This window comes from Rattus norvegicus, chromosome 2, assembly GCF_021556685.1.
Source record: "Rattus norvegicus strain SHRSP/BbbUtx chromosome 2, alternate assembly SHRSP_T2T, whole genome shotgun sequence".
NCBI lineage: Eukaryota > Metazoa > Chordata > Mammalia > Rodentia > Muridae > Rattus > Rattus norvegicus.
The window spans coordinates 141458079-141483336 of NC_141535.1; the positions used below are offsets into that span (position 1 = coordinate 141458079).

Genomic DNA, 25258 nt, shown 5'->3' on the forward strand with positions numbered 1-25258 from the left:
GATATGACAGTCAGTGACAATTATTGACTCTCAACATAAAACAAACAGTATGACTACCTAAATGTAGCTATACTAGTCTATAGTACTGTGAAAATTCTGAGAAAATCCCCATCACACACTGCTGGTGAAACTATACTGATAGGACAATTCTGGAAAAAAATTTAAAGTATTATTTATTTGTTTATTTTATGTATATGAGTACACTGTAGCTGTCTTCAGATATAAGAGAAGAGGGCATCAGATCCCATTACAGATGGTTGTCAGCCACTATGTGGTTGCTGGGAATTGAACTCAGGACCTCTGGAAGAGCAGTCAGTATCTTAACTGCTGAGCCACTTTTGTAGCCCCTAAAATATCTTTAATTAGACCTTTCTTGTCAATTCTAAATAAATCAGAGACAACCAGTTATATATAAAAGGAACTGCTTTTTAAGGAATAAAATTTAAAACATGTTACAGGAAGGATGTTGAAAAGTGGGGAAGTTGGACTCTAGAAAGCCTAACCAAGTTCAGGTAGCAATGTACCGACAAAAGCTAAAACTGCAGCTTCCACGGTGCTCCTTCCTGTGCAGTGGACCAGGAATGGTTTTCTTATGAGATTACTTTGTATTTAGAGTGCTTGTAGTAGTGTACTTTTGTATAATTAGAAAGCATAGCTATAATCTTAAAACACAAATGCAAGAATATGAAAATTAAACTACCACACTCCAATACATATGTGAAAGTTCAAAGCATTCTAAGGTTCAAAGTACTAGAAGACACTGGTGGGAACCAATCGTATTTCCCATTTTAATATACAAATGTATCTTCCATAGTTCCCCATAAAAAAGCATCTCAATTAAAATCAAGTGCATCAAAAAGTTTTTATTCCAAAGTATTTTAACACTATAACATTCTTAGAAAGAATGGAAACAGGCAACCTCAGGAGAAAGGAAGTTGGGAAGACCTTCCAGAATGTACTAGAGATCTGGAAAGTGAGAGACTCTCAGGACTCAAAAGGAGGGACCCTGGATGAAATGCCCTACAGTGGAGAGAGGGAATTTATTGAACCCACCTCCAACAGAAAGGCAGAGCATCAAGTGAGGAATGGGGTTGCTATCCCACAGTCAAAACCCTGACCCATAATTCTTCCTCCCTGTCTGGAAGAAATGCAGGGAAATGGAAATGGAGAAAAGCCTGAGAAAAAGAAGGTCCAGTGACAGGCCCAAAGTGGGATCCAGCTCAAGGGGAGGCCCCAAGACCAGACACCATTACTGAGGCTATGGGGTGCTCACAAAAAGGGACCTACCATGACTGCTCTCTAAAAGACCCAACAAGCAGCTGAAAGAGTCAGATGCAGATATGTGCACCCAACCATGAACAGAAGCTGCTGAGCCCTCTGGTCAGATTAGGGAAAAGCTGGAGGAAGCTGAGGAGGGCAAACCTGTAGGAGGACCAGAAGTCTCAATTAACCTCAACCCCTGAGATCTCTCAGACCCTGGATCACCAACCGGACAGCATACACCAGCTGAGGTGAGGCCTCCAACACATATATGGCAGAGGACTCCTGGGTCTGGGTTCAGTCAGAGAAGATGAACCTAAGCCTCAAGAGACTGGAGGCCACAGGAAATTTAGAGGTCTGGTGGGGTGGGTGAGGAGGGGACATACTTTTATCCTTGTTGAGACATGGGGTGTGTGTGAAACTGTCAGGGGTGGACTGGGAGGGGGAAAGGTTAAAAAAATAACATTCTTAATACAGTTAATTTACTTGTATAATTACTTGTATAAAGATAGGTCAGTGGCCAACATGGAGGAGTCAGTTCTTTCCTCCCATCATGTAGAGCCTGAAGATCTAATTCATTCCATCGGGTTTTAAGGCAACTACCTGTGGCCACTGAGCTGTCTCACTGACCACAGCATTAAAAAAAATATGCAACTTCTAAAATAATATTTTAACTCTTCAAAGAGCTAAAATGTGCATGTAGTCATGCACATGTGTGCACTGTACTAGTACCAGGATCTAGTACCCAGGATCTAGAACTACAGATCCAGTATCCAGGATCTAGAACTACATATCTAGGAACCCAGGATCTAAACACAGAAAAAATGGAAATGAGGTCACAGAGGTGCTTACCTAATCCTTTAGGTGTAATGCCACTGCTGTCAGCAGGGTTAATAACCCAGTAGTAATATTTTAATGTGTGCATTAGCTGCAATACTGTCCCAACTCTGCGTATGGTGGTATAGATGGTAGCAGTTCCAATAAACTCAGCAGACAAGTAGGTATATAGGGAAAGTTGAACCTAATACATAAATAAAGCAAATTTAAAGTGCATATTAAATATAAATTTTATTTTAATTCAAATGCAAATCCTCAAAGGACAAACTATTATAATTTATTGTGTGGTTTAAAATAACAATTCTTAATAAAATAATCATTTATATTTTGAAAAGTAACAATCGAAACACAGACATCCCAATAAAACTGATTTCAATAAAGGTAACATGCATGACCCAATTAGGAAAGAAGGTTCTATATCTAAGAATAAAAGCCATTGTCAATTATAAAAAGTTCTTTTTAAGTTAATAGAGGCTAATCTTATGTGAAATAAAATGATGTGGCAGTGGCTGGTGTCTGGGAACGCTTCTCTAGAAAGGATCTGACAGTAGTTCCTTGAGCACACGCTTCTCCAGAGGAATAGCTGCAGCTATCAGAGACAATCTGCACAACACACCCAATGTGTGCCTCCACTTTCTTCACATATTGCCACCACACAGAGTTACCATTTAGATTCTGACCATGTGAGTATGACAAGCACATTCAGTAGCCATGGATTTAGTGCCATAGATAGTGAGATGAGCTACATAAAAATCAGAAACACTACTCCTCAGTTGTATAAAAGATTTAAAAGCTGTAAAAGACAACCCCAAATCAATATAACCCCAAATACATTTATGTTAGAATAAGTTAGGAATAAAACAATCATCTGATGTATGGCATTATATAAATTTCTAGAAAAATATTGTGGCTTAAGTATTGGTTTATTAAAAAATATTTGTCATGATAAAACATCTAAGTTCAAACGATAATAAGTTCCCAGTCTAAATTATGACAGTGTTCTGTTGTCTTTTCAGTCTTTCAATAATATACCAGATTCTCTTTGTTGACAAGGTATGAACCATACCTAATAACATTAAAACTTAACTCTTCACCAGGTTTAATGTTTAATTATAGTTTTATTTATTTATTCAAATGTTATCTCTGCCTTATATTGACTAGAAGCAAAAAAAATACTGAATGTTTTCTACTGGACACATTAAATTCAGTAACTATACACTATATCAATAACTTTATTTTATAACATTAACCTAAAGTTAAATGAATGAACCTGAAATACAGACCTTTGCAGGTGTGTGTATCCAGATGGCGGGATTGAATAAAATGTGGTCACAAAGCTGCTTCAGCAACGGTGCTCCATGAGATAAGCCATCGAGGTATTTTGCAAATGATAAAAACTGCTCCAAGACAGCTCTAGTTATGTGAACTCTTGATGACTAAAAACAGAAACAGAAATTCTATCTAGAAATGCCTGTGATATCAAACTATACAATGTTAATAGGAATAACTCAAATTGTCCCTAAAAGTTTTTATTAAAAGCATATATTGTCTGTTAGTAAAAAATGTAGGTATATGAAATTTTATATTCCTTTGAGTGGAAGGTTGTTAAAGTCCAGTCTAATTAGAGTAAGAAACTATTTTCAATATGAAGAAGTAAAACAATTTATGAGTAAGAATCTTAAAATAAATTACAGAACTTAGAGTTAAATAATTATAATTCAAAAATTAAAGATAACAAGAAGCGCTTTTATTCCAAACTGTCCCACAGCAAGCACAGCAGAGCCTTCAGGTTCATTCCTTTAGGCCTCTTCAACACCAGCCAATGCAGCTCCCTTGCCTCAGTTCAACCTGCCTGGCCTGGCTGGGCCATGGTAAACAGACCTGACTCTTCTGGTCACAATGTTCTCATCTGGCTTGCCCAATCCTCAAACTACTCCAGAGACTTCTGCTCAGATAGGACTTTCTTTGCCCCCTTTTCACTACAAATGTTAACACTCTGAACTTCACATAACATTGTTTTGATATACCGTATTCTCATCACAAATGCTCAACTATTAACAACACATGACTTATCACCTTCTAAAATTCATGCCAATTCTTCAACATTGTTTGTAAAGTAAACATTATCCTATTTGTAACTGTTAAACATTCAAAATACAACCTGTGCAAAGTGAGATGTAAGAGATGATGCTCTAAAAAGTGATCTTTTAAAAATAAGTAATCAAATACTATAATGATGTTTTGGATATGCCAGGTTAAATAAAATTCATTAATATCACCAGTAACTTTTCACTAAACATTTTAATTTGCATTTGATTCTTAAGTTGTATTTTAATTTGGGCAAAGCTACTTTATAATTTCAGATAAAAATATGGTTCTTCAGAAAAGCTGATAATCTAAACTCAAATGCTGAAAGCTTGCCAATGGCAGCTCGCATTCCAATTACATTAATCGGAAAATAGTTCATAGTTTACAAATGCACTTTCAAATTGCTGAATGCCAGGAAAGACATCCTCAAATGCATCTCGTGGGACCTCTATAGTACAGAGAGGCAGGGGTGAGGGTGGGGGGAGACAGAGACAGAAACAGAGACAGACAGGCAGAGACAGACAGGCGGACAAAAACACAGAGAGAGACAGAGAGAGGGAGACAGACTCATCTTTTATGCTACTAGACAGTTTTAGATCTATACTTGATCTTTAGAAACACTTTTTAAAAATAAACTGCATTTTGTGGTCTACTTCAAGTTTTACTATATGTATAATAAACTTTCTCTACAACAGCATTCAGTTTTACCTGTGAATGGTACTTAGCACTTATCAGATCATCTGTATAACCCATGTACTTTTCTTTCCTTGGGAAAGAAGGCACACTATGTTGTTGATCTTTTTCAGTCCCTCTTTAATTCCTTGGTAAATGTTTAACTACACTCACATTGAATTCACAAAGGGAACAAGAACAGTAAAGATAAACTGGGAGATTAGAAAGGATAAAAAAAATCTGATTGTTCTTAAAGTGTTTCCTACGATTAACTGCATTAAATTTGTTCTATTTTGCAATTTGCTTTCACTTTAACAGGTGAAATCATCCTTTAAATGAGATTCAGAGATAGAGATACAGCTCAGTGATAGAGTGCTCCTACTGCATGTGGAGAACTTTCCGGAAAACACACAAAAGGGACATACTTGGACAATTAAACGGAAAAAATCTTAGACACAATCTTTAGAATGTCACATCACAGAAATGTAAACTCTGGGATCTGAGCCACACGACAGTAAAATGTCTTGATTTACTAATTTTATTTTTGACAATTTCATGTTTAACAACGAGTTTTAGTCCTTGTCACCCCTATCACCATGTCTCATTCCTCTCCATCTTATGTAAGATCATGTAAGACGGTTGGGAAACTGGATAAGATATGGCCTATCTACTCATGAATACATACTTATGAAGAATTATTTGAAGTCAACTACTATGCACATATATAATCTCAGTTGAGATTCCAGGGAATCTCTTCTTGCCTCTGCAGGCACCAGGAACACAACTGGTACGTACATGCACACATGCACACACGCACGCACGCACGCACACACGCACAGAAAGATTCATATACATAATGAAGGAATGAACAAATGAATGAATCTTTTAAAAAGAAAGGAGTAAGAAAAGAGAAAGGAAGGAGAGTGGAACACTGTGTGACACATTAATTGTATAAAGTTAACTGAAAACAGAATATGAAATATTAGAAGAATAATTAGAGTGTCGGCTTAAAGGAACTAAACAGCAAATAGTAGCACCGGATGCTATAATGAAAATCTAACATTGAATTAAGAAATATGTGCCCAACAATTACAATGTAATGGCTTAGCAGAAATGTTTACTTTATTGCAAAAACCATTCAATACATAAAATCAACCATAATTATATACTATATAACTGTGGAAAATATTTAAATTAGTAAATATGTATCATGAAATGACTGAACCTTAGTATCAACTTCACTCTTCACCCCCAGATACCAAAAATAAGATCCATCAACCTAATTAAATTATATTAACTATCTGAGTGTTGGAGGAACAGTGACAACATTAATTCAGGGAGCCAGCATCAAACTATAGCATTCCAACAAATATATATTAACAGAAAGGCAAGACCTAGGCCAACTGACCAAATAAGAGAGGACTGTGTATAAATACAAAAAAGGAGATTGATTAGTCTCTGTGGCTGGATGTGAGGGTGCACACGTGAGAGGATAGAGCAAAAGGCTTGTACACACATTAGAAGAGTGTAGAATAAACTGACCCCACAGGCAGAACAAGAGAAACACAATTCTAACTCTGCAAATACTGTTTGCATTGCTGTGTAACTTACTATCATTCTGTTGGCGAAATTGTCTTGCCTGTTGGTTGTCAATTAAAAGTTTGACTAGTTTGACCCATCAGCAGGTAGTTCATGGACAAAAGAAAATGAGGTGTGGACAGTGTTGTACAAATCAATACACTATTACTTTATGGAAGACATGAATCCATTCAAGTATGACATTCTTCTCTTTGAGTTACACTAAATAACCAATCTCATCACTCTCTAGGTCTAGTCAAATTCCCTTAATAATGCTTGCAACTTACTTTTTAAATAGCGAGAACTTAAATTACTGTTAATAACTCAAGTTGAGTATGCTGTCAGCTTCCTGACAAGGTGAAGACTGATAAGCTATTGTTATCGTTTGGATGTGAAGTATTGTCCAGACTGGTATACTGAAAGCTTTGTCCCTAGCTGGGAGCACTATTATAAAAGGTGATAGAAAGTTCAAGAAGCAGAATCAAACTAGAAGAAGTGATCATTACAGAGATGCCCTAGGAAAATGCAAAGGGTTCAGATTCATACAGAAAAAAAAACCAATAGACAAGTTGAGCAAGGTAGTGCAAAAGGCCAACATATGTATGTGCATCCCTGTTGCTAAAAGAAAGGGAAAGAGGGGCAATACAGTGAAAACAAGGAGAGTGGTAGAATATAATGTCGGGGTATGATATTAAAAATATAGTCAAATAAAGAGTAAGACCCTTTTAAAGGATGGAATATGTAAATAGCCATCACCTGAAACAGCCTAGAGTGACTGAGAAAGTAGTGTCAATTGATGGACTGCCCATGTTAGCCTTTGCTGTCGACATGACCATGGGGGGAAATGTTGATTCTTAACTGACATGAGAGAGCCCAGCCTAATATGTGTAGCACCATTCCCTGGGCTGGTAGTCCAGGGCTATAAAAGAAAGCTAGCTTAGCATGAGGAGTCTGAGCCACCCATCTAGCCACCTGACATGTATTCCTCCTTGGGTTCTGCTTAAAGTCTGAGTTCCCGCCCTGATTCGTTAGCTAGGTTCATAGTCATCAACCCATATGTTAAAATAACCCCTTCCTTTCCCAACTTGCTTTTTGTCACGATTTTATCACAGCAACAGATAGATATCAAATTAGAAAAGTAATTATTTTGGAAAAAGAATGATATTGGAACTATGATGGTATTCATGGATGCGGTGAGGAAAATAAAGAGTAAGACTAGCAATTGGTTCTACACATATTCTTAATTTTAAATATTTATTGTATTTCTGTGTCTGAGTGTATTGCTAACACACACACAGACACACACACACGCACACACATGCACACACAGACACACACACACACACACACACACACACACACACACACACACACACAAACCATGAGCATGCACAGTGTCCAATAAAATCAGAGAGAGCTTTTAGGTCCCCTAGAACAGCAACTATGAATGGTCAGACTACAATGTGGGTGCTAGAAACTGAACTTGGGTTTTCTGCAAGAGCAAAAAGATTTCTTAAACATTAATCCATCTCTCCAATCCCTGATTTTGGATATAAGTTGACGGCTGACACACAATTATCAAGTATTTAGATTCAGTGTGAAAAAATACAGAGATTAATGTCTTAAGTTTAGCTAAATGGTAATGACAATGCCTAAGATAAAAAGGGAAATAAAATATCTGAGAGAAGACTCGGAAGCAATAATTTGATTAATAAAGGTCACTGGACATCCTAGTAGAACTGAAATGAAGGGTTTATGAAGATAATTAGTATTTATAGGATAATGAAAGGAACCAAAATCTCATTAAATGAATTATAGGAAAAGAAAATTTTCAAGACCAGCCAGTAGAAGGCAGTCTTCAGAAATACAGGAAGAAATAAAAAAGGCAAGAATAGGAACTAAAGAAACTGACTTGGGGGTGGTGTAGAAGGAAACCACTGAAATTCAATGCCACACCTGCTGTCAGAGGCAAGAAAATCCAAATAGGAAAGCAGCAAGCAAGGTCAGAGGAGCAAAGGTTGCAGCAATATGCATGCAAGTATGGTGATTGTCAGAAAGCCTTACTGGACCAAGAGCATATTTATGAGTAAACAGATGTTTTAAATTTGAAAATTAATGAATATGGTTCACAAAGAGAAGAAAATTAGAACTTCTCATGATCAAATAAACAAAAATGTAAAAATCGATGATTATGACAAAGAAAATTTTAAAAATGAGAACATTTTTAAGAAAAAATTTTGAAATAAATTGTCTTGGAAAATGCTGTAAAACAATCTATTTGAATAGATTATATTTTAGATTGCAATTATTAAATGCATTGTCATGAGATTAGTAATAAGAGGTATCTATTATTCAACTGTTCCTCTACACTGCATCAGATATCTGAGTAGAGCAAGAACTGAGAACAGGACCCCCTTGGGGGAATGAGAGGAAGGATGGAAAGAGTTGAAGGCAACCCCATAAGAACAACAGTGCCAACAACCAGAGCCTCCAGGGACGAAACCACTACTGAAACTATACACGGACTGACCCAGGCTCCAACTGCACATGTAGCACAGAAGAGCCTTGTTGGGGCACCAGTGGAAGGGGAAGCCCTTGATCCTGCCAGGGTTGGACCCCCAGTGCAGGGGATTGTTGGGGGTGGGGGTGGGGGCGGTAAGGCAAGTGGATGGGGGGAATACCAGTATGGGGGAGGGGTGAGGATGGGGGCTTATGAACAGGAAACCGGGAAAGGGAATACCATTTGAAATGTAAATAAAGACATATATCTAATAAAAAATAAAATAAATGAGTAGCAACAAGAATAAAAAAAGTTTACACCAATCATCAATAATTCTATTTCTATGTAACTGATGAGCCAAAACCTAAAAACAAAAATCCCCCAAAACTCTTAAAACATGAAATAACATGTTTGATAAAAAAATAAATAAATCCATTAAAAAAAAGAAAGAAAAAAAAGAAGACATCCTAAATAATTAAAAAGGCGAAACATCTAAACTGAAGGGCTTAATGAGAATGTCAGTTTAACAAAGTGAAACTTTTGTGGTGAAAACTGATGAGTGAATGCATCACAATAAAGTGAAGAGAAGAGGGTAATCTTATGTATGACAGATGATTGCATTATCTGCTATCAAGTTGTACCAAGGCACAATACAAAAGTCTTGTAGTCCCTGAAACCAGAAAACAAAATCTTACTGATATAAGGTCCAAGTTCAGCAACAAAGATGAGATTCCAGTACAGCAGAAACCATCTTTTCAATCACATGGATTAGCTACACACAAAGGAATGTACTCAACAACAGAATTATATTCCAGTAACTCTACTGTAGACAAAGAGGTTGGGTGAGACGGCACTGAACGTCCAATATACTGGGACCTTAGCTTAGGACAGGGCGCAACCCCCTTTTCCCTAATAAGTCCTGCTCACTGCAGGTTGTAGCTCATGTCCTGTCAATACAGCACCAGCACAGGGAATGGCTTTTTAAATTGAGTTTTCTTGAGACAGAATCTTATAGAGTGTAGCCCAGAATGCTCTCAAACTTGTACCTCTCCTGCCTCATCCTCCCTTGGCTTGCAAGAGAATTCTTCTAAAATTTCTACTTCACAATTTCTTCATACTATGCCAATGCTTACATTCACAGCATAATATAAAATGTTCTTTAATTATCAAACAATATTACCAGTGAACCATCATCAGTTTATTAGGAACTGAAGATAACTTAAGAAAGAAGATTAGTGACTGCTAACTATCCAGTGACAAAAGATGCACACAAGCAACCAATATGTATCACTTACCTTTTCAAGTAAGTAGCCAATGACTAAAAAGCCTTTTCCACCCAGCATCTGTTCTTGCATGGCTACTGAACTTTTAAGTAGTTCAACGAGGAATGCCAAAAGAGTAGCACTGTGTGTAAAGTACAGATAATTTCATTTTGTAGTCATTAAATATTTATTATAAACATAGTATTCCATATCAGTAATTTGCTAAACAATAACTATAAACAAATTAATCTCTATTTTATTTAAAAATGCTACCTGGCTTTTATTATACAAGCATGAATCTTCCCACAACCAAAGGAAGATACAATTAGTTTTATCTTTCAAGTTGAAATAACTGCATAATTTATATTTCAGTGAAACATAAAATATATCTATACATATATAAAAATATATCCCTCATTAATCAACCTGACATAAGAAACATACCACTATTCTATAATATATAGAGTGTCATAACATTGTATTTAAAAACATGCTATCAAACATTTTTAAATATATACAGGACATTGTTTGTGAAGAAAATAGCTGGGTTTTAGCTCTTCATATGGTTTATAAAAATCAACTAAAGAAATGTCACATACCACATATGTCCACACATACCCTTAGGAAAGTTTATGAGAGCAAAGTAAAGAAATGACTCATGTATTATAGAAATGAGAAGTTGTTAAAATTAATTACATAGTGTACACAACACATAAAATCAGATAACAGTAGGTACCAGACAAAGTTAAGCACTTGGTATGTACACTAATGAATAAATGAGGAAACAGACGGAAACTGTCTGCAATGAGTCAGTCTTTGATAATGTATTTCTTCACAAGTCATATATTTTCAACCAGCACAGTGACACAGAATGAAAATAATACACCCTTCGTTGTGTGTACTGAATGCAACTACAATAAACTGCCTCATACTAGACTTTATCATGAACTGACAAAATATCTATCTACAATGCTTTATAATGGACCTTAAATCACTTATTTATAATAGACAGAGCAGTAATCATAATTGAAAGTATTTTAGAAAATTTGATGAGGAAAGCTCAAAAATTCTTAAAGGAACCTAGCTAACTGAATTTTGACTTACTTTAGCTCTCCTGGTTTCAAGATGATTTATAACAGACTTCACCAATAATTTGGAATATTTACTTGTTTGTGTATTTATTTATTTTACTAATAATCAAACACTTCCTTATGACAAGAACCAACAGCTAAATGATCATTACCATTATTATAAAAAATGATGGCTGAACAAGATATTCTAAAAACATTCTACTCAGAAGAAATAAGTTACTTCATCACAGGAAAATTAAAACTTGATCACATTAGCTAGTGCCTACATAAGTAAACCACACACAGAAAAATAAAAATTAACCTTACCAATCAGCAATACTCTTTATTTTGTCCTTGATCAAACTTAGGTATTTTTAAGGAAAACACAACTAGCAAGGAATCCCTTGGGATTCTGAGAAGAAGCTATTAAGCAATCTAGTATATTTTAAATGAAATGAGTCAACAGTCAAGTCCACTTCACAAATATCTGCTTATATACTCTACTACATATGGCACTATGTTTAAATGTTTGAAAATAAAGTGAGCTGCTGCATAGATATTCCACACTTTCCAAACCTAACCATGGGATTTCACCTACACATGAATTAGGGGAGTGGGTTTGTAAGCATCAGAACTGTCAAAAGGGAAGAATCAAGTTTGCCTCACAACTGTCCCTATGATGCATTAAGAAAAAGCAGGAAGTATTCTCGGAGAAAAATAATGCACATAGGCAGAACCACATGAAATTACAAGGATACTGTGGACTTTATAAATCATTATATCACAAGAATATCCATTTGCAGTCATGTCATGTATGAACTGAGACCTCTAAATACAGTGGCACTCCAGTGCAAAAGCAGGATACATTTGGTATAATTCCAAAATCTGAATGCAACACCATGCTGTCCATGAAACATTGATCCACTCTGGTATTACCGGTGACAACAGAAAACTCAAATGCATTTACTCACCAAAGTGTTTTTAATTTATACCTATGACCAAATGCAAAAACAATTCCAAATCTTTTCAAAAAATCTTAAAAATAAGGTAATTTTGACATGGTGGACTTAATAGTAAATAGATGGCCATCTTCGAAGAGGTACAAATTTCAAACATAATTTAACAAACTTACCAGTAACTAAAATGCATCGGATTTCTGCAGGGCTCACAATAAACTTGCAAAATTCTTTGTACTGCCATACAAAATTTCTCTCCATTCTTGCCTATTTCCAACTCCCCTAGATACAAAGGCAAATATAAAGGATACTTCAGCCCATTCCTATATCTCCTGCATTCCACTTCCTGTCTAGAACATATCAGTTCATGTGTAGAGGGTCTAAACATACAGGCTAAGCCTAAAGGAGCAGCTCTATCAGCCAAAACTAAAACAACATAGAACACACCTGTGTAAAGTGCAGTCTCAGCCAGAGACAGAATGCCACAGGGGTCTTTGGCAAACGAGACGGTATTAATTATTATGAAATGATATAAAATTCTTAACCCTTCCAATTAAAAGTAATAAAGTTTTTGTAAGTAAAAATTCTACTTTAGGAAGGATAGACGATTTTAAATCCTGTCTCCTTTGAAGAAACATGACATTGATAAACTATTTTGAGAAACTTTCCCTTGAAAATTTAATTAGCACCTTTCAATTTTAGTAAGCTTTTTGATTGAGATAGTAAATAATATTCACTTATCATTATTATAAGGGCTAAAGTCAAGGGGCAGAAGAGGGAGAATGACACCAAGAGCAGCTCAGGGCCTGCTCACCACCTTAGTAGAAACAATCAACCATCCTGATCAACAAAGGAGAATATTTAGTTACTATAAATAATGATAAATTTGAATGAAAATAAACTACATTTTCATTCCACTAAGATGTATATGAATACAGATTGACTTAATTTCACTGTCTTTTCCAATTAATGTTAGAAAATAAGTCATATATACTATTACTTGGTAGAACTAAGAAAGTTTTATTATCTTTGGGTACATTTAGTATTCAAATACAAGAGAAATTGCAAAGATCTGCCTCCTTATAAATGAAGTTAGGAGGAATGAATAATCTATGAAAATTTCTAAAGCAATCTCATATAAAAATAAATCCTAAATATTTAATTTTTACATTAAAACAAAAAGATATCATATCCTGTCTGGCTTTCAAAATAAACATCTTTTTATTAAAAATGTAACTAACCTATGCAAAGTTTAAAGATTTTTTGCTCAGATGCAACACCTCTTCTCCGCCCTTTAAGATACTTTTATTTTAAACCCCTACAGGCAAAATAAGTGTCAAAATAAAGTCAGAAGTAGGTTAAGTCCCAAGTAAGATTTAAGATTTATCCTTAGGTATAAAATCTTTTGAAATTCTGTTTTGATCTCTTTAACCAGCCTAATATGAAAATATACTAAAATCTTTCTAAGACTATTAAAATTACATAAAATACCTACTACAACATAGATCCCATGTTATGCCTGTCACTTAGTATATATAAACTTGTACTCCATCCACTACTTGGGAAGCCAGGCCAAATGGATCATTGTGTGTGGGGTGGGGGAGGGAGAATGGGGGGGATAAACAAAGTTCAATGATGACCCAATTAACTTTGTGAGACACTGTCACAGTTGTAAAAGGAGGTTGGGTTCCAGGGATATAAGTAAATGGAGAAATGCTTGCCTAGCATACATGAGGCCATGGTTCTAGTTCCCAGCACCTAAAAAATGACTTTTAGTGAAAGAAACAATGTATCAGAAGAATTAAACCCCTTACATAGTTCAAAATGAAAAAGGTCTACACCAAAAGTTTCTAAGGGCAAGAACAGTTAGCAATTTTTGAACATGATGTTTCAAAAGACATCATTTCAAAGGCTACTTGGTATGTGAAGAACAGGGGCAATTTCTTTAGTGCACACGATGCTACCTTTCTCAGTGTGCACAGAAGCTTCACACCAAAGGAAACTACTTAAAGGAACAAGCAAATGAAACACTGGCAAAAGGAAGGATAGACAGGTGTGGGTGAAGCCACAGGGTATCTTTTGCCAGTCTCTGCAGTATTTCAATGTTTTCACATGATTTAAACATGCAACTGCTACCACTGTTACACATACTTAAGAGATTTTGCAGAGGCTTTCTAACAGTCAAGTCACTAAGCAATTATATCTTACTTTGTTATAGACTGTGACTTTATATTTAACATCCGATATTTGAAATTCAAAAAAAACTTCAAAGTCTAAATTTTACTACTTAGATGTATCAATGAAATAGACAAAAATGTTAAACGTATACATTGCCTGGAGAGATGGCTCATCAGTGAAGAGCACTGGCTGCTCTGTCAGAAGACCAGGGATTGGTTCCCAGCACCGATATGGTGGCTTATTTGTATCTCCAGTCCAGGGGATCTGGTACTCTCTTCTGGCCTCCATGGGCACCCACAAATTAAAATGCTCTTGTGCTCACCCTTCTGCTTTGGACTCACAGCACCTCAACATCTGTAATGTAGCAAGAATGCTTCTCTGTCACTACAGCTCTGACTTTTTAAGAAAGTCATGTAAATGAAGAATGTATGAGATCTTCCAAGGTTCTCTTCCAGACTTCCATTAATTACTCAAATTTGAGATTCATCCCAGTAAATACATATATTCTGATTATTTTCAATTGATAAATATTTCACGGTAGAAACTGAAGACTAACTTTGGACATCCACTCATCTCAAGGGAGTACTAGGTTTCTAGTGTGGCCCTGTCAATAAAACGACTATACAGTAATGTTTGTTCATGAGCAGTTTGCACTCTTTTCTCATAAATAAGACCAAGTACTAAGAAGCTCAATTATACAAGTATATGGCTGGCTTTATACAGAACTGTAAAACTATATATTAAAACACATTTGGTAATCGCACTAATGCAGGGTTGCAATTACATGGTACATCTTTACCATCATCAGCAGCATAAGCATTTACAAACAACAAAACAAAAACAAAACTCTATCATTCTACCAAGTGCAAAATGCTATCTAATAATGATAGCCACTACCAATTAGTCATATTGAAAATGTTGGACTACTCTGACATGAATGTTACTAATGTGTCTAAGAACACATCTTTATTGCATTGTTTTTATATTTGAGGTTTAGGGGTGCTTGGTTTACAGCTGAAATAAACCGGTCTTCAAATAAAAAATTGGCTATTTGCTTCTTTTTGTTCTAGAGCTTTTAAGTGTGCTGTCAAGCTGCTGATATATACTGTCTCCTGTTTCCTTCTGCAGCCACTCAGAGCTACGAGTTTCCTCTAAGCACAGCTTTCATTGTGTCCCATGAGTTTAGGTACGTTGTACCTTCATTTTCATTAAATTCTAAGAAGTATTTAATTTCTTTCTTTATTTCTTCCTTGACCAGATTATCATTGAGTAGAGCATTGTTCAACTTCCATGTATATGTGTACGTTCTTTCCTAATTGTTGTTGAAGACCAGCTTTAGCCCGTGGTGGTCTGATAGGATGCATGGGATTATTTCTATCTTTCTATATCTGTTGAGGCCTGTTTTGTACCTGATTATATGGTCAATTTTGGAGAAAGTACCATGAGCTGGTGAGAAGAAGGTCCTTTTGTTTTAGGATAGTATGTTCTATAAATATCTGCTAAGTCCATTTGGTTCATCACTTCTCTTAGTCTGTCTACGTCTCTGTTTAATTTCTGTTTCCATGATCTGTCCATTGATGAGAGTGGGGTGTTGAAATCTCCTACTATTATTGTGTGAGGTGCAATGTGTTCTTTGAGCTTTAGTAAGGTTTCTTTTACGTATGTAGGTGCCCTTAAATACACGCAGGAGGAGAAGAAGGCAGGAAATAATCAAACTCACAGCTGAAATCAACCAAGTAGAAACAGAAAGGACTATACAAAGAATCAACAGAACCAAAAGCTGGTTCTTTGAGAAAAATCAACAAGATAGATAAACCCTTAGCCAAACTAACCAGAGGACACAGTGTATACAAATTAACAAAATCAGAAATGAAAAGGGAGACATAACTACAGAATCAGAGGAAATTCAAAAAATATCATCAGATCCTACTACAAAAGCTTATATTCAAAAAACTTGAAAATCTGGAGGAAATGGACAATTTCCTAGACAGATACTGAATTTAAATCAGGAACAGGTAAACCATTTACACAACCCCATAACTTCTAAAGAAATAGAAGCAGTCATTAAAGGTCTCCCAACCAAAAAGAGCCCAGGTCCAGATGGGTTCAGTGCAGAATTCTATCAGACCTTCATAGAAGACCTCATACCAATATTGTCCAAACTATTCCACAAAATTCAAACAGACAGAACACTACCCAATTCCTTCTATGCAGCCACAATTATTCTTATACCTAAACCACACAAAGACCCAACAAAGAAAGAGACCATTAGACCCATATGAATATCGACACAAAAATACTCAATAAAAATCTTGCAAACTGAATCCAAGAACACATCAAAACAATCATCCATCATAATCAAGTAGGCTTCATCCCAGGTATGCAGGGATGGTTTAATATAAGGAAAACCATTAATGTAATCCACTATATAAACAAACTGAAAGATAAAAACCACATGATCACTTCATTAGATGCTGAGAAAGCATTTGACAAAATTCAACACCCTTTAATGATAAAAGTCCTGGAAAGAACAGGAATTCAAGGCCCATACCTAAACATAGTAAAAGCCATATACAGCAAACCAGTTGCTAACATTAAACTAAATGGAGAGAAACTTGAAGCAATCCCACTAAAATCAGGGACTAGACAAGGCTGCCCACTCTCTCCCTACTTATTCAATATAGTTCTCGAAGTCCTAGCCAGAGCAATCAGACAACAAAAGGAGATCAAAGGGATACAGATGGTAACGTAAGAAGTCAATATCACTATTTGCAGATGTTATGATAGTATACTTAAGTAATCCTAAAAGTTCCACCAGAGAACTACTAAACCTGATAAACACCTTCAGCAAAGTGGCTGGGTATAAAATTAACTCAAATAAACCAGTAACCTTCCTCTACACAAAAGAGAAACAAGCCGAGAAAGAAATTAGGGAAACAACACCCTTCATAATAGTAACAGATAATATAAAATACCTCAGTGTGACTTTAACCAAGCAAGTAAAATATCTGTATGATAAGAGCTTCAAGCCTCTGAAGAAAGAAACTGAAGAAGATCTCAGAAGATGGAAAGATCTCCCATGTTCATGGATAAGCAGGACTAATATCGTAAAAATGGCCATTTTACCAAAAGCAATCTATAGAATCAATGTATTCCCGATCAAAATTCCAATTCAATTCTTCATGGAGTTAGACAGAACGATTTGCAAATTCATCTGGAATAACAAAAAACCCAGGATAGCTAAAACTATCCTCAACAATAAAAAGACTTCCGGGGGAATCATTATCCCTGAACTCAAGCAGTATGACAGAGCAATAGTGATATAAACTGCATGGTATTGGTACAGAGACAGACAGATAGACCAATGGAACAGAACTGAAGACCCAGAAATGAACTTACACACCTATGGGCACTTGATTTTTGACAAAGGAGCCAAAACCATCCAATGGAAAAAAGATAGCATTTGCAGCAAATTGTGCTGGTTTAACTGGAGGTCAGCATGTATGAGAATGCAGATCGATCCATTCTAATAACCCTGTACAAAGGTTAAGTCCAAGTGGATCAAGGACCTCCACATCATACCAGATACACTCAAACTAATAGAAGAAAAAGTGGGGAAGAATCTGGAACACATGGGCACTGGAAAAAATTTCCTGAACAAAACACCAATGGCTTATGCTCCAAGATCAAGAATCGACAAATGGGATCTCATAAAACTACAGAGCTTCTGTAAGGTAAAGGACACTGTCATTAGGACAAAACAACAACCAACAGACTAGGAAAAGATCTTCACCAATCCTACAACTGATAGAGGGCTTATATCCAAAATATACAAAGAACTCACAAAATTATACTCCAGGGAGACAAATAACCCTATTAAAAAATGGGGTTCAGAGCTAAACAACAAATTCACAGCTGAGAAATGCTGAATGGCTGAGAAGCAGCTAAAGGAATGTTCAACATCTTTAGTCATAACAGAAATGCAAATCAAAACAACTCTGAGATTCCACCTCACACCAGTCAGAATGGCTAAGATCAGAAACTCAGGTGACAGCAGATGCTGGCGAGGATGTGGAGAAAGAGGAACACTCCTCCATTGTTGATGGGATTGCAGACTGGTAAAACATATTCTGGAAGCCAGTCTGGAGGTTCCTCAGAAAATTGGACATTGAACTACCTGAGGACCCAGCTATACCTCTCTTGGGTATATACCCAAAATATGCTCCAACATATAACAAAAACACATGCTCCACTATGTTCATAGCAGCCTTGTTTATAATAACCAGAAGCTGGAAAGAACCCAGATGCCCTTCAACAGAGGAATGGATACAGAAAATATGTTACATCTACACAATGGAATACTATTCAGCTATCAAAAAAAATGACTTTATGTAATTCACAGGCAAACGGATAGAACCGGAAAATATCATCCTGAGTGAAGTAACCCAATCACAGAAAAATACACATAGTATGCACTCATTGATAAGTGGATATTAGCCCAAATGCTCAAATTATCCTAGATGCACAGAACACATGAAACTCAAGAAGGATGACCAAAATGCAGATGCTTCACTCCTTCTTTAAAAGCGGAACAGGAATACCCTTTGGACGGAATAGTGGGGGCAAAGTTTAGAACAGAAGTTGAAGAATGCCCATTCAGAGCCTGCCCCACATGTGGCCCATACATATACAGACACCAAATTAGATAAGATGGATGAAGCAAAGAAGTGCAGGCCGACAGGAACCGGATGTAGATCTCTCCTGAAAGATACAGCGAGCATACAGGAAATACATAGGCGAATGCCAGCAGCAAACCACTGAACTGAGAACTGGACCCCCGTTGAACGAATCAGAGAAAGGACTTAAAGAGCTGAAGGACCTTGAGACCCCATATGAACAACAATGCCAACCAACCAGAGCTTCTAGGGACTAAGTCACTACCCAAAGACTGTACATGGACTGACCCTGGGCTCCAACTGCATAGGTAGCAATGAATAGCCTAGTAAGAGCACCAGTGGAAGGGGAAGCCCTTGGTCTTGCCAAGGCTGGAACCCCAATGAATGGGATTCTTGAGGGGAGGGCGGTAATGGAGGGAGGATGGGAAGGGGAACACCCATATAGAAGGGGAGTGGGAGTGGTTAGGGGGATGTTGGCCTGGAAACCGGGAAAGGGAATAACATTTAAAATGTAAATAAGAAATACCCAATTTAATAAAGATGGAAAAAAAAAGAAACTGACTATTATCTTTTTTCAATCTCAGCAGGCGATGACCTACTTAGCTACAGTCCTTGACCCCATAAACCCTGCTAAGCATGAGCTCAATCTTTTGGAGTAGATCCAATCAGGAAGTGGGTGCTTATTCACAACTGTGCCACTCTTGAAGCAATGACATATCTTGCCTGGTCAGGCAAATCTGGTAGGTTGCAGGGTTTACAGTTGGGTAAAACTGATTATTACTCTTCTCCTCCAATAGAAAACACATTTTAGCTTTATAAGAAATAGCAAGTAGGATAAAACTTCTGAACAAGTACTAGCTTAATTTGTTCATGTACTACGTCCCAAGTATATGGCATCTTCAGCAACTGTCTTAGCAACAAGTTTTAGAAGGTAACCAAGGGCAACCCCAATGGCCTATATTGTTTGCAGGGTTATGAGAACCCACTGACCAACAACTCCAAAACCAGTAGCCCTTTCCTTGCATTAGGGTTTTACTGGATAGTTACCATGTCTAAAAGAGGCCTTGATCCCTCTATGGGACAGTCACTATGGAAATAAGCAAGGCGACTCCTCAAAAACTAGTGGTAGACCCAGCACATTATCCATCTCTCATCAAAGACTGGCCCCCGTCGGTTCATAAGTTGAATGCCTAGTCATGAGGGAGTGGCAGTGTTTGCAAGCATGGCTTTGTTGGATAACCTGTATCACTGAGGGTAGGTTTCCAAATGCTGGAGCCAAGCACAGTGTGCCTCTCTTCCTGCTGCCTGTGGATGAGGATGTAGAACCCTCAGCTACTTCTTCAGCACCATGTCTACCTGTGTGCTGCCATGCTCCCTGTCACGAAGATAATGAACTAACTTTCTGAAACTTTAAGCCAGCCTTGATTAAATGCTTTCTTTTATTGTCATGGCATCTCTTCACAGCAATACATCTCTAAGACAACCACCTTGGGCATATACCCAAAAGGTACATATACAACCACAGAGATACTAGTTTATCTACATTTACTGTTGCTCAATCACCACAGCTAGGAAATGGAAATACTCTAGGAGTCTATCAACAGGAGTGGATAATGAAAGTGTTGTGCATTTATACTGGGATATTTATTCAGCCAGTTACGAAAAATAGTAGTATGTCATTTTCAGATAAGTAGATGGATCTGGAAAGCAAGATATTGAGTGAAGAAAACCAGATGCAGAAAGAAAAGTGTTTTAGTATTCTTCTGAAGGCTGGTTGATAGTCACGTAGAGTCTTTCCACCAACTAATGAATGGGCAATGAAACTGAAACATCACAACACTAGTTATTACCAAATCAATGCCACCTTCCTTCATCTTATCTATGCACACTGTATTTCCACGTTCCATTACACTTGTCACCAACAAAATCAAGGCAGAAGTCTCTAGTGGGATATAAAGGTGAACAGTCTCTGTATAATCCTCCAATCTCTTTCCTCTCCTAGTAAAGTGAATACTGGCTCCTCTAAAATTTAAGAGTGAGACCTAAAACCCTAAATCCCTCAGTGAACTGTATATTTTTTCATATTAACAATATACCTTTCTTAAAGAAAGCCACCGAATTTCATGTGTAATTAGACACTGCATTTCCTATCCTAACATAATCAAGCCTTAGAAAAATCAAACACTAAATATCAATATATACTTCAAAATTTTTGTCCCACTAGTCTCTCCTTAATTCTACTTCTTCTTTATCTGCATATTATATGTTCCAGTATACTTGGCTCAGAAAACCACAGCAACACCAAACTTGTCTTAGTTCTTACAACACTTTGTAGAAGTTACTCATAATACTTGATACCACTTAACAAACATACACACTGATTTGTGGAGGATAGAAAACTAGATTTTATTAAGGTGTACACTATTAATGCTGACTCATGAGAACAATGTTCAATCCTAATTGTTTTCGCACACAACTTCAAAACAGCTTTTTATTCCCTTCTATAACTTCTCTCGGTAGGTAGATAAAAATTAGGAAGTGCAACTTAAATACAAATCCTAAAACTCCTTCTAATGCCCAGCCAATATGAACTGATTTTCTTCTATGGAGTACATCATCCTTACTCAAGTTACTCCAGCTATGGACAAAAATCAAATTAAAAAAAAATCAAAATCTGACCACTTGATCAAAACAGAAAAGGCAACACCAGCATCCCATTTTTAAAACTTCATGCATCTTTATGTAAATATTAAAGTCTGTAAGACTCACTGGACAAGTAGTTCTATTTTTTTTTCTTTTTAGTCTTTACCTTCTTGGTTCTCTGTACTAATGTGAACACTGTCATCAACAGACTATGTGTTACTACACTTAAACCAGAATATTTTGTAAAGGAGTAAAGTGTAAGTAGCACATCCATCAGAAATGTTCTCATGGTGACTTAGAGGTAATAATCTAAATAAAAATCAAAGGTACACACTTTTTTGACAGTAGAAAACTTGTGAAATTAAAGCACTAAATATCAACAAAAAACAAGGAAAAACACAAAAATGTTATTTCCATAAGCTATTGGATTTCTATCAATTGAAAAGGGACCACAATAAAAAGATCATTGGTTTTTGTCCTTTATGTGCAAGTATACTGCCTGTGGTGTGTAGTTTATAATTCACACAATCTTCACGAAAGAAAACTATCACATTCTATACATATTAAACATTCGATATGTAAAATTATAGAAACTTGACATTAAGCCTGTTGCTTATAATGTGGACGATATCTATGTGCACACTGACAGAAAAACATACAAATGTTGAGGAATAAACAAAAGCATGTGGTTCTTACATGGGTCACCTGTTCTTGCATGAAACAATCAAGCGTTTAATTTTGAGAAATCTGTCCAAGTTGTGGAGTTGAGGCTGTCAACACATTCATATTTCTTTACTTCACATAAATTTCTGATTTTTGGCTCTAGTACTAATGGATGTCATGACTCCTTTTGGGGCTCCAATGTCATTCACAATTTTACGAAATTAACAAGAATTTTCACTTTTACTGAAATAAAAATCTCACTGCATATTACTCTGATTAATTATTCTACATAACTAGCCACTTCTCCCTCCTCCAATTGTTAAGGGTATTTACTGTAGAGTAATAGCCACAAAGACATTCGCTGCAAAATATTTTCTTCCAGGTATTAATAGCTCCTTGGTTCCAAATTGCTTTCTAAAAAAGTGTAACTGAACATTTAATGTTGTAACATGTTATCTTTCTGTTGCATATAACTGAGTAATGTTTAAATTAGTTTAAGTTATCTACATCCTCACGTATCACTTACACTTATGGTGAGGACATTCACAACCTACTCTCTTAACTGTCCTGTCTACAGTCATAATACCATCCAATAGCACATCAGAGTCTCTCACTCCCACGAGTTTAACTCAGTACCTACTGATTCTGTTTTCACTACTCTTTCCTAGTTTTAAGTTCTAAACTTTCCTTATGTGAAACCAGGTACCAATTTTAGTAGAAATATTTTTAACCAATATTTATGTTTGGATGCTCCTATAAACAAGGTTTACCTCTAGCACTCCACCAACTGCTACTAACAGTTTTCAGATTCCCTTTATTTTATACATGGGTTGACACACAGAGAACATTGGTATACTCCAGAACTTCTCTTGAATCCCTCAGGCATGTCTGTCATTTCTGTTGTATTTACCAGATACACAACTAAAGCATGTTAAAAACAAACAAACAAACAAATCATGCCATTTATTTCCTTGGAAATTAATGAACATTCACAATTTCTCTCCATGAAGAACTGCTCAAAAACACAGCTTTTTAAAGGATGCTTTGAGTCTCTCCATCCACAAAAGCTGCAGATAAAAACCATCAAGGCTCAGACTCACAGGAGTCTTGTCCACTAATGAAGGTGAATTGCAGAGGAAGCATCTAAAGTGAGACAAACATAGTATGTAAAATGTCAGGGATTTCTTCAGAAATTAAATGGACAGATAACCTAAACATCTGTGGGACAGAAAATTGTGACAAAAATAAACTTCAGTTATTAGTCAATGAACTATTGAAGGATAAGCATATACTTTTTTCTGTGTCCTTGGCAGCAATCCATCTGCAAGCCTGGTTTTTGTTTTGGTTTGTCTCATTTGCTTTAAGCCATAGATTAATGGTGTCACAATGGTCCTTTTACAAGGATTCCTTTATAAATTCAGATTACCAGTGTGGCAGGATGAACACTCTGGCAGTGGATCCTCATCAAAGGTCTACTGTGACTTGGGGGTCTTATGTGTCCTATTCACAATCACACAAGAAGGCAGGTAGAATAATCAGACAATACCAGCACCATAAATATCTGCATGTAACCCTTGTGCATGACATTCCTTTCACAGGATCTACTCAGTGCAGACTTTTTATCCTTGGGTTCCTGATCACTAACTAGTCCCCTAAAATTCCTCACATTTAGTTGAGCCTTGCCTGCACTAGTAACTAAGTGGTAAACCTGGCCTTCAGCATTAGAAAAGGCCCATGTCACATCTGCAACTACTTTGAGCAAACTGTAACCTCAAAGAAGACAGCACCTCCAAACCACTCCAGCAAGACTCTCTGCCGCCTTCACCTTAGTTACCTTTCAACCTCAGGCTGAGTTAGCATACACAGTAAGAGATAAGACAGAAAGGCAGAGACGCTGCTAATCAATTGTCCAGAAAGAAATTAGTGTCTCTGCCAGCACACACACACACACACACACACACACACACACACACACACACACACCATACAAACCCCTAAATGATACCCAAAAAAGTAGTAGCAAAGCAATCCTTCAAAGGCCTTCCATGTTTCTAAATGTTAGGTCATCAAGGGAGAGATTCTCAATGATGTTTCCTGAAATTACACGTATGACAGATGAACCACAAAGGAAAAGAAACAACACGTTTGAATTTGAAAATAACCCATATATTTTTAACCTTAGGTAGACTCTCAAAAACATTAGTTGAAATTGGCTTCTCTAGATTAGGCAATCAATAGAAAAGCATGTTGTTGCTCTGAAAACTACACCACACAAAAAGAAGGGCCTATCACCAGATGATGAGTTTGCCTGCACATACTGAGAACCTAAGGTTAGGAAAGGGTATGTGCCCTTCCTTGATGACCACAAACTAAGACTCAAGTGACATTCAGGTTCTTAATCCGCCTGAAGAAAAACAGAGAAGCAATCAAGTATTAAATGAGAAATGAAATAATTTATGGAGCCCTCAAATCTATGAAGGATTTTGGGTAACATTTTGAAGCAGGTTAATAATAACACAGGCTAACAAAATAGATTACCGGCCTCCTATTATTTCCATGTACTGTGCCTAAGTAGTTTCATTTCAAAGATAAGGTTTCCTCACCAATTCAGTAATTTTTTAAAATAAAGGCAAACAAGCAAATGTGACTATTAACTGCAGCAATATGTTCTTCCATAAATATATAAAAAAATCAAGGAAATAAAATTGAATAAATTATTTTTTCAATATTTAACAAAATATTTAAATAAAATTCAAAATAAAATAGCAAATTATATTGTATATTTACAACAACAACCTCCACGAGAAGAAACCATCTTATATAGATACTTGTACTTCTTTGCCCTAGCACACACAATCAAAGCTACATTTTTGCT

The 25258-nt window shown here is 36.4% G+C and overlaps 1 protein-coding gene across 11 annotated transcripts in view; it reads right to left on the reverse strand.

Annotated features, from left to right (window-relative positions):
- Nbea (neurobeachin) overlaps positions 1 to 25258 on the reverse strand; it is a 576469-nt gene that overhangs the window by 424692 nt on the left and 126519 nt on the right. For all 11 annotated transcript variants that reach the window (XR_015665447.1, NM_001427608.1, XM_087626792.1 and 8 more), the window contains 3 exon segments: positions 10231 to 10339; positions 3381 to 3533; positions 2113 to 2281 (listed from right to left, as the gene is read on the reverse strand). Coding sequence is in view for 10 of the 11 variants with exons in the window: in NM_001427608.1 (NP_001414537.1) it covers positions 2113 to 2281; positions 3381 to 3533; positions 10231 to 10339 (431 nt within the window). In the remaining variant the exon portion in view is untranslated.